Below are 12,877 nucleotides of genomic sequence, written 5' to 3'. Positions count from 1 at the left end.
CTCCCAGCGGAGGAGCCTGATGTGGGGCTCGATCCCATAACGCCGGGATCACGCCCTGAGCCGAAGGCAGACGCTTAACCGCTTGCCACCTAGGCGCCCCATAAACAGCTATGTATTAATCAGAGGGCAGCTGATAAAAGTGTCACAGGACATGAACCAATGTGAAAAAGTACAGAAATTCAGGTACAGGAGATCATACCAGGCTTCCTGGAGGAGGCGACATCTGGGCTGGACCTTAAAGGATAGCTAGAATTTTAACAGGTAGAGAAGGAAGCAGTTTATGAGATATGCATGGAGCCTTGACCAGGAAAGAACATGGAGATCAGTGTGGACAGAGGGTAGAGGTACACATGGGGAATAATAGGAGAAAAGACTAGAATGATCTCTGAGCTTGAAGTAGCTAAAAATCTAGGTTGGAATGGGGTTATGGGAGGGCTGTGAATCCCAGAGGACTCAAGGAGTACACAGGATGATCCACTAGAGTGTGGGAACACTGCAAATTAGACCTTCTATTCACATTGATTTTTATCTCATCTTTCTTCTATTTTCTAATTTCTTCTCTTGTGTATGTTTTGTAGTGTATAATAGAGGGGCCCAGTGGTACATGTATATAATTTCTAAGTAAAGGTAAATGGGAATGCATGCTCAAAAATGTTATAGAGGGGCATATGATTTTAAAACTGATCTCACCTCTCCCGTGGGCTATTAGGAGGCATGGAAAGTTTTTGAGTAGGGAAGCAATCTGTTCAGAACTGTGCTTTGGGAAGATCAATCTGGCAAGGATGGATAAGATGGGAGGACTGACAGATGGGGGTGGAGGCAAATTGAGAAGTATTGCAGTGGTCCAGGTAGGAGGCATGGAACAGAAGTCTGAAACCAGGGAACATTGGGCCTCCATAGCCTTCTAGTCTGGGTGGAGGCAGCTGGGCAGTGGACACAAAGAAAAGACCTGGAGGTGACAGATGTGGCAAAAGAACAGTGAATAGAAGGAAGAGACAAAACCTAGTCTCAGATGACTGGAAGATCAAAACGGAGCCTGGTATTGCCAGGGTTAGCAGAAACTGCAGGGTCAGGAAGAGGAGCTGCTTGAGGGAGGGAGCTAATAGAAGTTGAGAACTTGAGATCTTCTCATTCAGCACTCACCATCTGCTGAAGAAGAAACTGAGGTTCCCAAAGAGGGAGAAATGGGGTAGAGCTGAGTCCAGTCACGAGGTCTCCAAAATCCCACACTGCTCTTGTTTGATGATCTTTCAGCTTTGGTTTTTGAAGAGCGTTATATTAGATTTGGTTTAACTAAAATTTCTCTTTTTAAAAATCATTTAGTATAGTCTTTTTTCCAGAAATATTTCATGCTGATAGTTCTCAATTTGATAAAAAGATTAACAGGACACTTTGGGACTCAAAACTATAGTTGACCCTTGAGTAATATGGGGGTTAGGATCACCGACCCCCAAAGCAGTCAGAAATCCACATAAAACTTTTGTTGACTCCCTGAAGGCTTAATTACTAATAGCCTACTGTTGACTGGAAGCCTTACTTTTAACATAAACAGTTGATTAACACATATTTTGTATGTTATATGTACTGTATATACTGTACTATATTCTACAATAAAGGAAGCTAGGGAAAAGAAAATGTCATTAAGGAAATCATAAAGAAGAAAAAATACATTGACAGTACCATACTGTATTTATTGAAAAAATTCCACATGTAAGTAGGCTTGCACAGTTCAAACCCATGTTGTTCAAGGATCAATTGTACATTGTAAACAGTACTTGTCAATTTAAATAGTGCAAATGGAAAAGACAATGCAGAAAGAGCCTTTTAAAATAATAAGTGCCATCAGCAAATACATAGTCAAATCAAAGTAGAGAATGAAGAAAACCAAAATTGCGTAACACCATGGAAAACAGAAAGTTCAAGAAGAGAGGATGGGATGCTACAGAGAAGCCAAAGATGAGCAAGTCAGAAAAGAGACAACTGAGTTGATGACCTTTGAGAGAGTGGGTTCAGAGGTGATGGGCTAGAACCCAGACCAAATGGGACTAAGGAGGTTAGTGTGGTCTGGCCGGGGAACATAAAAGTGGAAGAAAAGAAGGACAGGCTAGTAACTCAAGTATCCAGCCATTTCTTTGGAACAGTGACCTTGAACATGCTTGCAGGTAGAGAAGCAGATGCTGGGAGATGCCTTCAGATGGAGGGAGGTTGGAATCAAGGGTCATAGTTGATCGGTTCCACTTGGAAAGTAGGAGGAAAAGATTTTGCTCTTACAGACTGATAAAAAAAAGAGGAGAATGTGTGAGGAAGAACACTTGGGTGATGAGGCTGTGGAGACAGGGTCAGAAAGAGACACAGAAACTCAGGGGCAGAAAAGACAGAGACAGATGGCTAGTTGTCACAAGAAATATGAATCCACCATTTGCTTAGAGATCCCTTAATCTGCTGAGAGCCTGCGTTATCCTCTGTCCAACCAAATCAGGCTCCCTCTGCTCTGTGAAGGACAGCCAGGGGCAAGCAGAAACTGCCTTGTGAGCTCCCTCCCAATGAGGTCAGGAGGGCATCCCTTGTTTTTAGGGCCAAAACTTTGTATCCCAGATCTGGTTGTATATATTTAAGCCAGCTCATTGTTCTGGGAAGGCTCCCAGATTTTCTAGAAGAGACAAGGGGTTAAATGCTATCAACATTTTGGAAGGAGAGCCAAGTAGGCTCCCAAAAAAGGGATTTTATTCTCATGGCTGTTATTATTTACAAAAGCCTGCACAGCAGATCTTAGAGTAGAGCTTCCTCAGTGATTTCCAGGAGCATCTGCTGATTTGATGAAGAATCTGATGCCATCAGAGCACGAGCCAGTGATGACTCACTGCAGACTGTCTTTGTTGAGTGTTTGCTGAGTACAGCAGCCCTCTCTGGCATGGTTGCTCCCAGCCCGGGACCAGAAGCCAGGCAGTAGTGGGAGAGATACAGCAGGGAGAGGTTCTAGTTTTTGGCACGTTTCTTGATTCTACCTTCTGTCCTTGGCTTCCTGCTCTTCTCCCAGTGCCTAAAACCTTCACAAGGACATGTTTGGAGAGCAGCTGAGCCAGACACATACCCTCTCCTGTTCTCTTGAGGCTCATCCAGGGAAGATCAGTTATGGAAGTAATGAAGGATGGAGCCTGTTTTCCCCTATATTCTGAGACCTGAACACTCAGGAATCATATCCCTCACAGCACAAGCAGAAAATGGAGACACCACGGAAGAACCATCTTTCCATCGTGTTTTCCACTATGTCCTTCTTCATCTTCACTAGGATTCCAGGGCACTGACCAAATTCTGCTCATTAGAAACCAGTCTGGTTTGTGGGCCTCGATTCAAGCAGAGTCCTCTTCTGTGGCCTCCACTCCAGTGCTCATTCCCCATCACCCTCTTTCTACCTAGTTTTGGACACGTCTTGTTACAGAAGCCTCCTGCAAACCCCACCATGTAACCACCAGTGTCTTCTCTTTCTTGCATCCTGTCCCCAGCTCCCTGTGCCTGCCATTCTCTATCACTTTCTGGCCTTTTCATTCCTGCACCCACCAATCCCCCCAGTTCCTTCTGCTTCCCTTTCATTTCTCTCGCCTGCCCGCCCCCCTAGTTTCTCTGTCCTCTTTGTTTCTTCTCAGCCAATTAGCTACGATGTCTTCAAGCTGTTCATGAGGGCATACCTGGAGGTGGACCTTCCCCAGCCACTGAGCACTCACCTCTTCCTGGCCTTCAGCCAGAAGCCCAGACGGGAGACCCCTGACCACCCAACAGAGGGGGCCAGCAATGAGGCCAGTAGCCCAGGTATGTAGACCAGTGTTCCCCAAGATAGAAAGAGATTTTGTAGCTCAGACGCATTTGCCACAGGCACAGCTGCATTTCTAGCGGGTCCCCTGTATATAATAACTTCCTTATGGGGTGAGAATGGGGACCAGGGGACCAGGACTCCTTTCCCTGCAGGGCCTCACAGGAAGCCCTGTCTCATGGCTCTCTCAGAGGAACAAAGAAGGCCAAAATTCCTGCCCTCAGGATCAGAGGGGAGGTGGGGAGAAGAGGATGCACGAATTAATGTATGGCAGGAGGGAGAGAACCTTCTGCAAAGACTGCAAGAAGCCTTTGGAGGGAGCACCTTCAGGTCATGTACCCAGTCTGGAATGAGCCCAGGAGTGTCAGAAGAAGGGTAAGGTGTGGTCACTGTCTTCTTGAAGCTTGGGCTGTAATGCGGGAGACACAGCCAACCCCCATAAGTCAGCATGAACCCAGCTGACACTCAGAGACACACAACTCAAGTGCTCCAGACCCCATAGGAAAGTCCCCTACCTGCCTCTCTAAGAAGGTAGAGAGCATGGGCTGGTCCTCAAACCTTCTTTCTACTCCCCAGATACCAACATACAGAATGTGGATAATGCCGCCAAAGCAGATGAGGCCTGTGCCCCTGATACAAGTAAGTCTTTATAATACTAGATTTGCAGGGTGGGATGGAGTGGAGAATACCTCATCCATGGGAGGAGGGGGAAATCTAACCAGCACTTTGTCTCCATGTCATCGTAGGTCCTTTAAGCAGATCTGTCTGCCTCCGTCTTTGGGGCCTCCACCACTCACATGTGCGGATATTCTGAGGCTTGATGCCCTGAAACAGGGCAGCTCGCTGGCCGTTTGCTTCTGATGGGGCTGCCTGGACAGAAAGGGGAGAAGGGGAGCCTTCTCACGAGAAAGTGTATGATGGGGGTTTGAGTGCGTGTGCGTGTGCGTGTGCGTGTGCGTGTGTGTGTGTGTGTGTGTGTGATGCAGAGGCAGAGCAGGTAAATGAAGAGGTCGCTCTGGGGCTGAGATACAGATGAGTCTGTGTGTGGATGGTTGAGTGTGGGTCGGGCAAGGAGGTAAGAGTGTGTTCAGGTGGACGAAGCCATACAGAGCGGCACTACAAGAAATGGGAAAGGAAATCTTTTTAGTAGAGTTATACCATATGGAACTCGGGGTTTACCCACAAGAATGAAGAGCACTAAAACTGGTAACCACATGGGGAAATATAAAGAATATTTTTCTTATTAGTTAAATCTCTTTGAAAGGCAATTAACTATTGAAGCAAAAAAAATGACGTGTTGTGCAGTTTATAACATTTGTAGAGGTGAAACGTAGAACAATAGTACAAAGGCCTGGGTGCGAGAATTGGAGGTATTTACATGCACTGGTTTTAATAAGTCAGGAGGAGGAACAAGGTGACGCAGTTAACATTATTTTCATCTATTTACCAGGGACCTGGAGGGATGAGAGAATTTCTCCAAGTAGATACTAGATGTAGTTCTAATCTTTTTTCTAGTCATGGTAAAAAGGGCAACTGGAAGGATTGTAGAGTTTTCAGGGTGTAACGGAAGGACTGGTGAGATCAAAAATTTACTGCGGATGAAAAGCAGAACATAGTTGGGAAAGGAGAGTTGCCTCTGGACCGTAAGCTCAGCAAATTTCAGGCTTCTCATAGAGCTCCCCGAAGCAAGGATTACGAGCATCAGTGCCTTCCTGAAGCCTTCAGGGGCAGCATGAGGGCAAGACTCTACGAAGTATGTCACCCACCTGCCCTTCCCAGCATCCCACCAGCCATGCTAGGTCCGTGGCCCCTTGCTTAAATGGATTCAAGTTATAAGTAAGTCTTCAGTCTGATGTGGAATAGCAGAGGCATGTTATGACATAAAGTATTCTCATGATAGGAAGAGAGGGGCGAAGTTGGGAACCTTGAGATTCTAAACTCTGAGCAAGAAAATCAGCCATGACAAGCATTTGGACCCAGATTCTTCACCCAGAGATTCTCTTAGCCCAAGTATCTGGAACTTCAAGAGGAACTTGAGAGAAATTAGACTTCATTCCCTGAGGTTCCAAATTGTCTGGACAGGACTTGTTTTAGTGGCTGAAGTTTCTGAGGAACCAAGGAAGGACTTATTGGGGATGCTGTTATTACATGATATTTGAGAAAAGGTAGTCGATGATGATAATGGAACTTGGCTGGTGTATTTGACCACCATGTCTATTTGCAACATTTGTATCATTCTGGGTCTGAGAGCAACTTCCAGAGACTTCCTCCCGGAGAAATGATTTGTGGTGTACCATTTTCCTTGTGTATGGAGAGTATCAATTTCCTGTGGTCAGATAATAAAAGGGTAATGATCTGACTGCTGGCCCAGGGAGGTATATAGCATTTTTTCATCTTTTTTTGTGACTTGAGATTTAAAGGAGAACATCCTTTTCCTGTGAGGCCACCGTCCATGGATGTCTTAATTAGATGCCCCTGTTTACCAGAAATAGGAATGTAGGGACAGACGGACACCACAGAGAGGGGCCTCTGCCAGTAAGGAAGAGCCAAGTTCTGGTATCACCTTAGATCAGGCCATCTGTTAAAAATCCCAACCTTTCCTGTCACCCAAGCAGAAGCCGGAGGAAACTAGATTCTCATTTGCTATGGCCTATTTAGGCCTATCAGAGCAATCTCCAAGCTGGGATCTGTAACAACCCAGTTCAAGTTATTTATTTCCAGAACCAGGTACTGGAACAGCACTGGTCCATAGGCACAGCAGAAAGGGGTTTTCACTAAGACCAGACATAGACTCAGAGCCTTGAGCAATCTGTCATTGTCAGGATGTCAGCTAGGAAAGCCTGAGTGCACCGTCCCTCAGTGCCCAGGACTAAATGGGATAAACAATGTGAACTTCAGTCTCCTGGTTTTTATTGAGTTCTTCAGGCTTGAGATGTTTCAGTAACTTGGGATACTGGACTCTCAGGGAAAGTCCTTCAACTTTTCCTGTTTTTCCCAATTATCAAAGTAACACATTTACATTGTAAAAAATTTGAAAAGTACAAAAAAAAAGAGAAGGAAACAACAAAATCACCCACACTTTACCAATGCAGTTACACACATGCATGCATATACGTCTCCTTGTAGGTTTTTTCTATAAATTTTTTATGGAGTTGGAATCAGACTATCCATGTAATTTTGGAACCAGCTTTGGGTTTCACTTAACATTATACTCACAAACATTTTCCATGTCATTCAAGACTTTTGGTAAACATCAATTTAAACGCAAGTCCCTCTTTACACAGATGAAAAATCTGAGGTTGGATACAGAAGTAAGCCCACTTGGGCAAGATCACACACCATTTAGCACAAACCCAGAGCTAGAATCCCAGTCCTCTGCCTCTAGCTTGGTATTCTTTCCACGATGCAACACTGCCTAACTGGAAGACTACAAGTACTACAGAGACTAAGAGAGAACGTGGAACAGGTCAGGTCTGCCTAAGAACCCTCAAGCAGAAGGGTTTATGACATGGCATCTAGACAGAACTTCTGCAGTCTGGAAGAGGGTAGTCTTTCATTACTGATGGTCCCTGAGGGATGTACTTAGATGGCCATGGGTTCGGGGTGCTTCACATAAGGGAGCTTGAGGAGGAAAAGCACTAGTAGGACTATGTGTCCCTCAGTCCTTCTGCACCCCAGCATTTCTGTGACTACACCTCAGTGTAGACTAGAACAGTGAAGATCCAGTCATAGTTCTGATAATCCAAGGATCTTTGGAAGAGGCTGTAATAATGTTTTAAAACAGCTTTGAAGAGGTATAATTGGTGTAAAATGAATTGCACACAGTTAAAGTGTATAATTAATAAGTTTTTACATATGTATACACCTATAAACCAGTACCACGTCAATATAATGAAGATATCTATCATCCCCAAAGTTGCCTTATAATCTCCTTCTCCCACCCTCCCTACCTCCACCCCCATCTCTGTACTATCACTGATCCGCTTGCTATCTCTATAGATTAAACTGCATTTTCTATTCTTATACATAGAATCATATACAGTATGTACATTTTTTTTGGTGTGGCTTCTGTCACTCAGCATAGTAATTTTAGAATTTATCCATGTTGTTGTGTGTATCAATAATTCACATGTTTAATGCTGATTAGTATCCCAATATATAGGTAGATATCCCGTAATTTGTTTATCCGTTCACCTATTGATGGCCATTTGGGTTGCTTCCAGTTTGGGGCTATTACATATAAAACATGAATATTCCTGTACACATCTTTGTATGGACAGCTTTCATTACCTTTAGGTAAAGATCAAGGAGTAGAATACTTAGGATTATTATGTTCTTGTGATGATTTGACCTCTTCATCATGAAAAGACTCTTTATTCCTGGTAATACTCTTTGCTTTGAAATCTACTTTATTATAATTATATTCATAAGTAATGTAGCCACTCTAGTTATCCAAAGTTATAGTAGTATCTTTCTCCATTCTTTTAATGTATTTGTGTCTTTGTATTTAAACTGACTTTTTTATAGGAGGCATGTGCTTGGTTGGGTCGTCTTCTTTTTTTTTTTTTTCTTTTTTGCCATCTGAATAGACTTTTTTTTTTTAAAGAATAATGATTTTTTTTAAAGATTTTATTTATTTATTCGACAGAGATAGAGACAGCCAGCGAGAGAGGGAACACAAGCAGGGGGAGTGGGAGAGGAAGAAGCAGGCTCATAGCGGAGGAGCCTGATGTGGGGCTCGATCCCATAACGCCGGGATCACGCCCTGAGCCGAAGGCAGACGCTTAACGACTGCACCACCCAGGCGCCCCTATGATTTTTTTCTTTATCACTGATTTTAATCAATTTGATTATAACGTTCCTTGGTGTAGTTTTATTCATGTGTCTTGTGTTTGGGGTTCACTGAGCATCTTGGGCCTGAGATTCTATAGCTTTTATCAAATATCAACAAATTTGGAAAAATTTCAGCCTTTATTTCTTCAGTTTTTTTCTACTTCTTCCTCTCTTCTTCAGGTATTCCAATTACATGTCTATTTGAAGTTGTCCCAAAGCTCACCGATATGATACTTATTTATTTATTTTTTTAGCCTTTTTGGATAGTTTCTGTTGCTGTGCTTCAAATTCACTAATGTTTTCTTCTGCAATGTCTAATCCACGCTAATCGTATTCAGTGCATTTTTTCATTTCACACACATCATATCTAGACAATTGTTGTGGGCAGTTTTTAAAAATATCCTTTATGTCTCTTCTTAACATGTGCAATTTTTCCTTTAGCTTCTTGGACAGATGGAATACACTTGTAATAATTATTTTAAAGTTTTTATCTATTCTATCATCTGTCATTTCTGGCTCCGTGTCAGTTGCTTTTTCTCATTATTATCGTTCATATTTTCTTGCTTCTTTGTATACCTGTCAGTTTTGTTAAATGCCAGACATTGAATATTTTACATCATTGGGTATTGGATATTTTTGTATTCTTATAAAAATTCCTGAGCTTTGTTTTGAGGCAGAGTTAGGTTACTTGAAAATAGTTTGACCTTTTTCGGGTCAAGCTTTTAAAGCTTTGGTAGGCAGGACCAGAGAGGCATTTATTAATTTCACCCAACTATCAAAGCAAAACTCTTCTGAGTACTCTCCCCATTGCTTCTTGAGTTATTGGGGTTTTCTACCTTGGTTGGTGAGAATAGACATTATTCCTGCATTCTAGGGATTGTTCCCTCCAATAGTGATTCTTTCCCCAGCCTCAGGTAGTCTCCTCACACATCTGTGCTAATTGTTACTCGGCTGAATAATTGAGGGAAACTCTCCACTGATTACTCAGAGGGGACCCTCTGCAGATCTCTAGAGTTCTTTCTGTGCAGCTCTCTCCTCTTTGGTGCTCTGCTATGTGAACTCTAGCCATGTTGGACTCCCCAGACTCCCAACTCTGCCTCCTCAACTCAGAGAGACTTCCCAGATGTTCTTGGGTTCCCCTTCCCTGGGCTGCAGCCTAGAAACTCTTTCCACTCAGTAAGATGTGGCAATTACAGGGATCATCTCGTTTGTTTTTTATCTCTTGGGATCACCACTTGGTGCTACCACATTCAGTGTCCTATGAACCATTGTTTTGTATCTTTTGTCCAGTTTTTTAGTTGTTTCAATAGAAGGGTAAATCTGGTACCGTTATTCCAATACAGTCAAAATAGAAGTCATTGTAATAGTGTTTTACTGGAGGGGTCATCTGAGGATGGAACAGTAACTCGAGTACAGTACAAAGGATTTCTCACATTTGTCTTATATATTATTATGTTCCTTTTCTAACTTTCCCTTCAGCGATGATTTTAATACTTCTGTTGCATATGTAATTTTATTGTAATTTTCCCATCCCATTATCCTTATTTTTATCCCGTCTTATTATATTTGTATCTCAACTTGTTCACCCCTGAGGCTTTCTGCCCCTGCTTAATAGAGGTTATATCTTCTTGTAACCTCCTAGGATCTTGTCCCGTAGGAAATTATTTCCAAAGGTCTGGTTTTTGGAAACTTCAGAATGGAACCTCCTTTCCTTGTTCTGCAGCTCTGTTTCATAAGCTCCGTCTTGGTGTCTTCACAGGGCCGCTTGTAGCATACAGAGTGTGTCAGTGAGACAGTGGTCTCAGCCACGGTCCCTCTGGATCATGGTTCACTCCCTTCTCAGACCACAACCCAACTCCTAGGACACGGTAGGCTTTCATGTAGCACAGCTCTACTGGCCTGACACAAACTGTTTGCCTTTGCCTGGCACTTTGGCTCTCTGAACAAAAAGTGTGCTGGTAGCATTGACTTCCCCAGCAGGCATTGCTGTCAGGTCTGTCTCTCCCTCTGCCTATGCCTTCAGCACTCCGTTACTTAGTGATACAGTACCTAAGTGAATTTTCACTGACAGTCCTCCTCTTAATGTTCCCTGTGTTTTCTGTGAGTTGCACCCTCTTCCTGGATGTTAAGAGATCATTTCTGGGGGCGCCTGGGTGGCACAGCGGTTGGGCGTCTGCCTTCGGCTCAGGGCGTGATCCCGGCGTTATGGGATCAAGCCCCACATCAGGCTCTTCCGCTATGAGCCTGCTTCTTCCTCTCCCACTCCCCCTGCTTGTGTTCCCTCTCTCACTGGCTGTCTCTATCTCTGTCAAATAAAAAAAAAAAAAAAATCTTAAAAAAAAAAAAAAGAGATCATTTCTGATGGGCATGGATCTAGAGAGACTGGGAGAAGAGAGATAGCCCTTAAAGTGCCTTAAGAAAGTATAATTCACACAGTAGTAAAAAATAGCTGCCCGGTTTTCTCATTAGTAATAACCTCATATTTCTGAATTAGAGGACAAAGAGTATGAGACACAGCGCTTTCCTACTTAAGGAAGGAAAACTCCAGAGGTAAAGCTTACCCTGTTCCTGTGGTATGATAAACTACTTTCTGCATTTTCGTCATCCAATTGATTAGACTTGCAGCTAGTCAAAATTCTTCCTAGTTTCTGGAAACTTGTTGATCCCAGTTTTCTCTTTTGAATATACATCTTTTTATCCATCTTTAAATGTGTATGAGAAGAAAATTGTGAAAGGGTGTATTGGCAAATGACCAATAGTCTAGATTTTGGAATCCTAGCTGAAATTCTACAAACTGAGTGTGTTCCCAGACAATTGGCTAAATGACATTTACCTGTTGGCTATTGATGTTACTAACCATCATTATCATCTTTTCTGAAAATTCACAGGGTATAGGTGAATTTCTTACAAGGATATACGTTCTTAAAAGGGTCAGAATGGGGTCCATTCAAAGAGTACGAACTCTGCAAACTAGATTTCTAGGGCCACTGACTTCATCATATTTAAGTAACCAACACTTTTGAGGACACTTGTATAAAATTCTTGCTTCTATCAAGAAAATGATAGAGCAACAAAAGGGTTTTTTTAAAAAATATTTACCAAACATTAAGTGCCTTTGGATGGTTTCCTTTTGCCTATCACAGAATCAAAGATCACTGAGAAGCACGTGCCAGCTAAAGACCAAGTGGCTGCAGCCCCCCTGGGAAACCCTGTTGCTCCATCTCCAGGCTCAGAATCCCCCATAGTGTACCTGAAGGATGTCGTGTGTTACCTGTCCCTGCTGGAGACGGGGAGACCTCAGGATAAGCTGGAATGTAAGTGCTCACCCTCTCAAGGATCTTCCACTTTTTCCTAGAAGAAGATCTAGTACCCTTCTCTTCATTCTAAACATGCCGGAGATTGATCTGAGATCATGGGTATTGGGACACCTGCTTGGGGAAGGTATTTCTGTCCTGTCACCAGCAGTCATCTGGACATTTCTTGCAATCCACCTTGGGACACAGTGCCAGTTGCATGGAGAGTAGGACATGCATCTGAGACCTTGGTATTGAGAATCAGGATTTGGAAAGGGGAGAAGTCTCTACAAGGGGCCAAGACTCCCTTCCTTTGCTGGCAGGACTTTCTAAAAGCCTCCAAACAGAAACTCCTACCTTCCCTTATTTTTCAGGGGAGGACATTCAACATCTGTCTTCCTTCTCCTATTCTGTGCCCAAGCAACTCTCTAACGATGAGGAATTCCTTTTTCTTGATCAACCTCTATCTTGTTAAAGCTAATTTCTATTTCTTCATCCGCCCCCACCCCAAGTTTTTTGGCCTCTAGAGAAAAGGGCTAGTTAAGTAAGGGAGCTGAGTTTAGTTTCATAACGTGACTACAGTTGGTTTCAAAAACGTATCTTCAGAGAGAGAGAGAGAGCAATGGCTGGTGTCAGAAAGGCAAGCCCACAGCTGCTGAAGGAGCCTGCAATCTCGTAGAAGACTCACTGCAGGGATGGTCCCCCCGCCTCCGTGAGCCTACAGGCAGACTTTTTAAAACAGGAGATAATAGGGCCTTGTCAAAAAAGATACATAGTTTTGGCTCCTCTTGGGACCTTAGTAGATATTAAGGGAAAAAACATACACATCATAGCAAAAGTCAAAATTCCAGTTAATAAGACTAGTCAATAAAGCTTAAAACATTAACAAGGAAATGTCTGGCAAAGGTTAACCCTTGCCAGAACCAAAATGAAACTGTGCTCA

General features: G+C 43.1%; 1 protein-coding gene across 2 annotated transcripts in view; it reads left to right on the top strand.

Annotated features, from left to right (window-relative positions):
* The window catches only part of DGKG (diacylglycerol kinase gamma), a 192,897-nt gene that overhangs the window by 51,629 nt on the left and 128,391 nt on the right, over positions 1-12,877 (top strand). For both annotated transcript variants that reach the window (XM_026497095.4, XM_057306756.1), the window contains exons 4-6: positions 3,645-3,807; positions 4,385-4,447; positions 11,785-11,955. In XM_026497095.4, the coding sequence (XP_026352880.1) occupies positions 3,645-3,807; positions 4,385-4,447; positions 11,785-11,955 (397 nt within the window). The remainder of the gene's footprint in view (positions 1-3,644; positions 3,808-4,384; positions 4,448-11,784; positions 11,956-12,877) is intronic.

Source organism: Ursus arctos, unplaced genomic scaffold (genome assembly GCF_023065955.2).
Source record: "Ursus arctos isolate Adak ecotype North America unplaced genomic scaffold, UrsArc2.0 scaffold_4, whole genome shotgun sequence".
Taxonomy (NCBI): Eukaryota; Metazoa; Chordata; class Mammalia; order Carnivora; family Ursidae; genus Ursus; species Ursus arctos.
The sequence above is the reverse complement of the archived record's forward strand: the minus strand, read 5'-3'. Positions and strand labels throughout refer to the sequence as shown.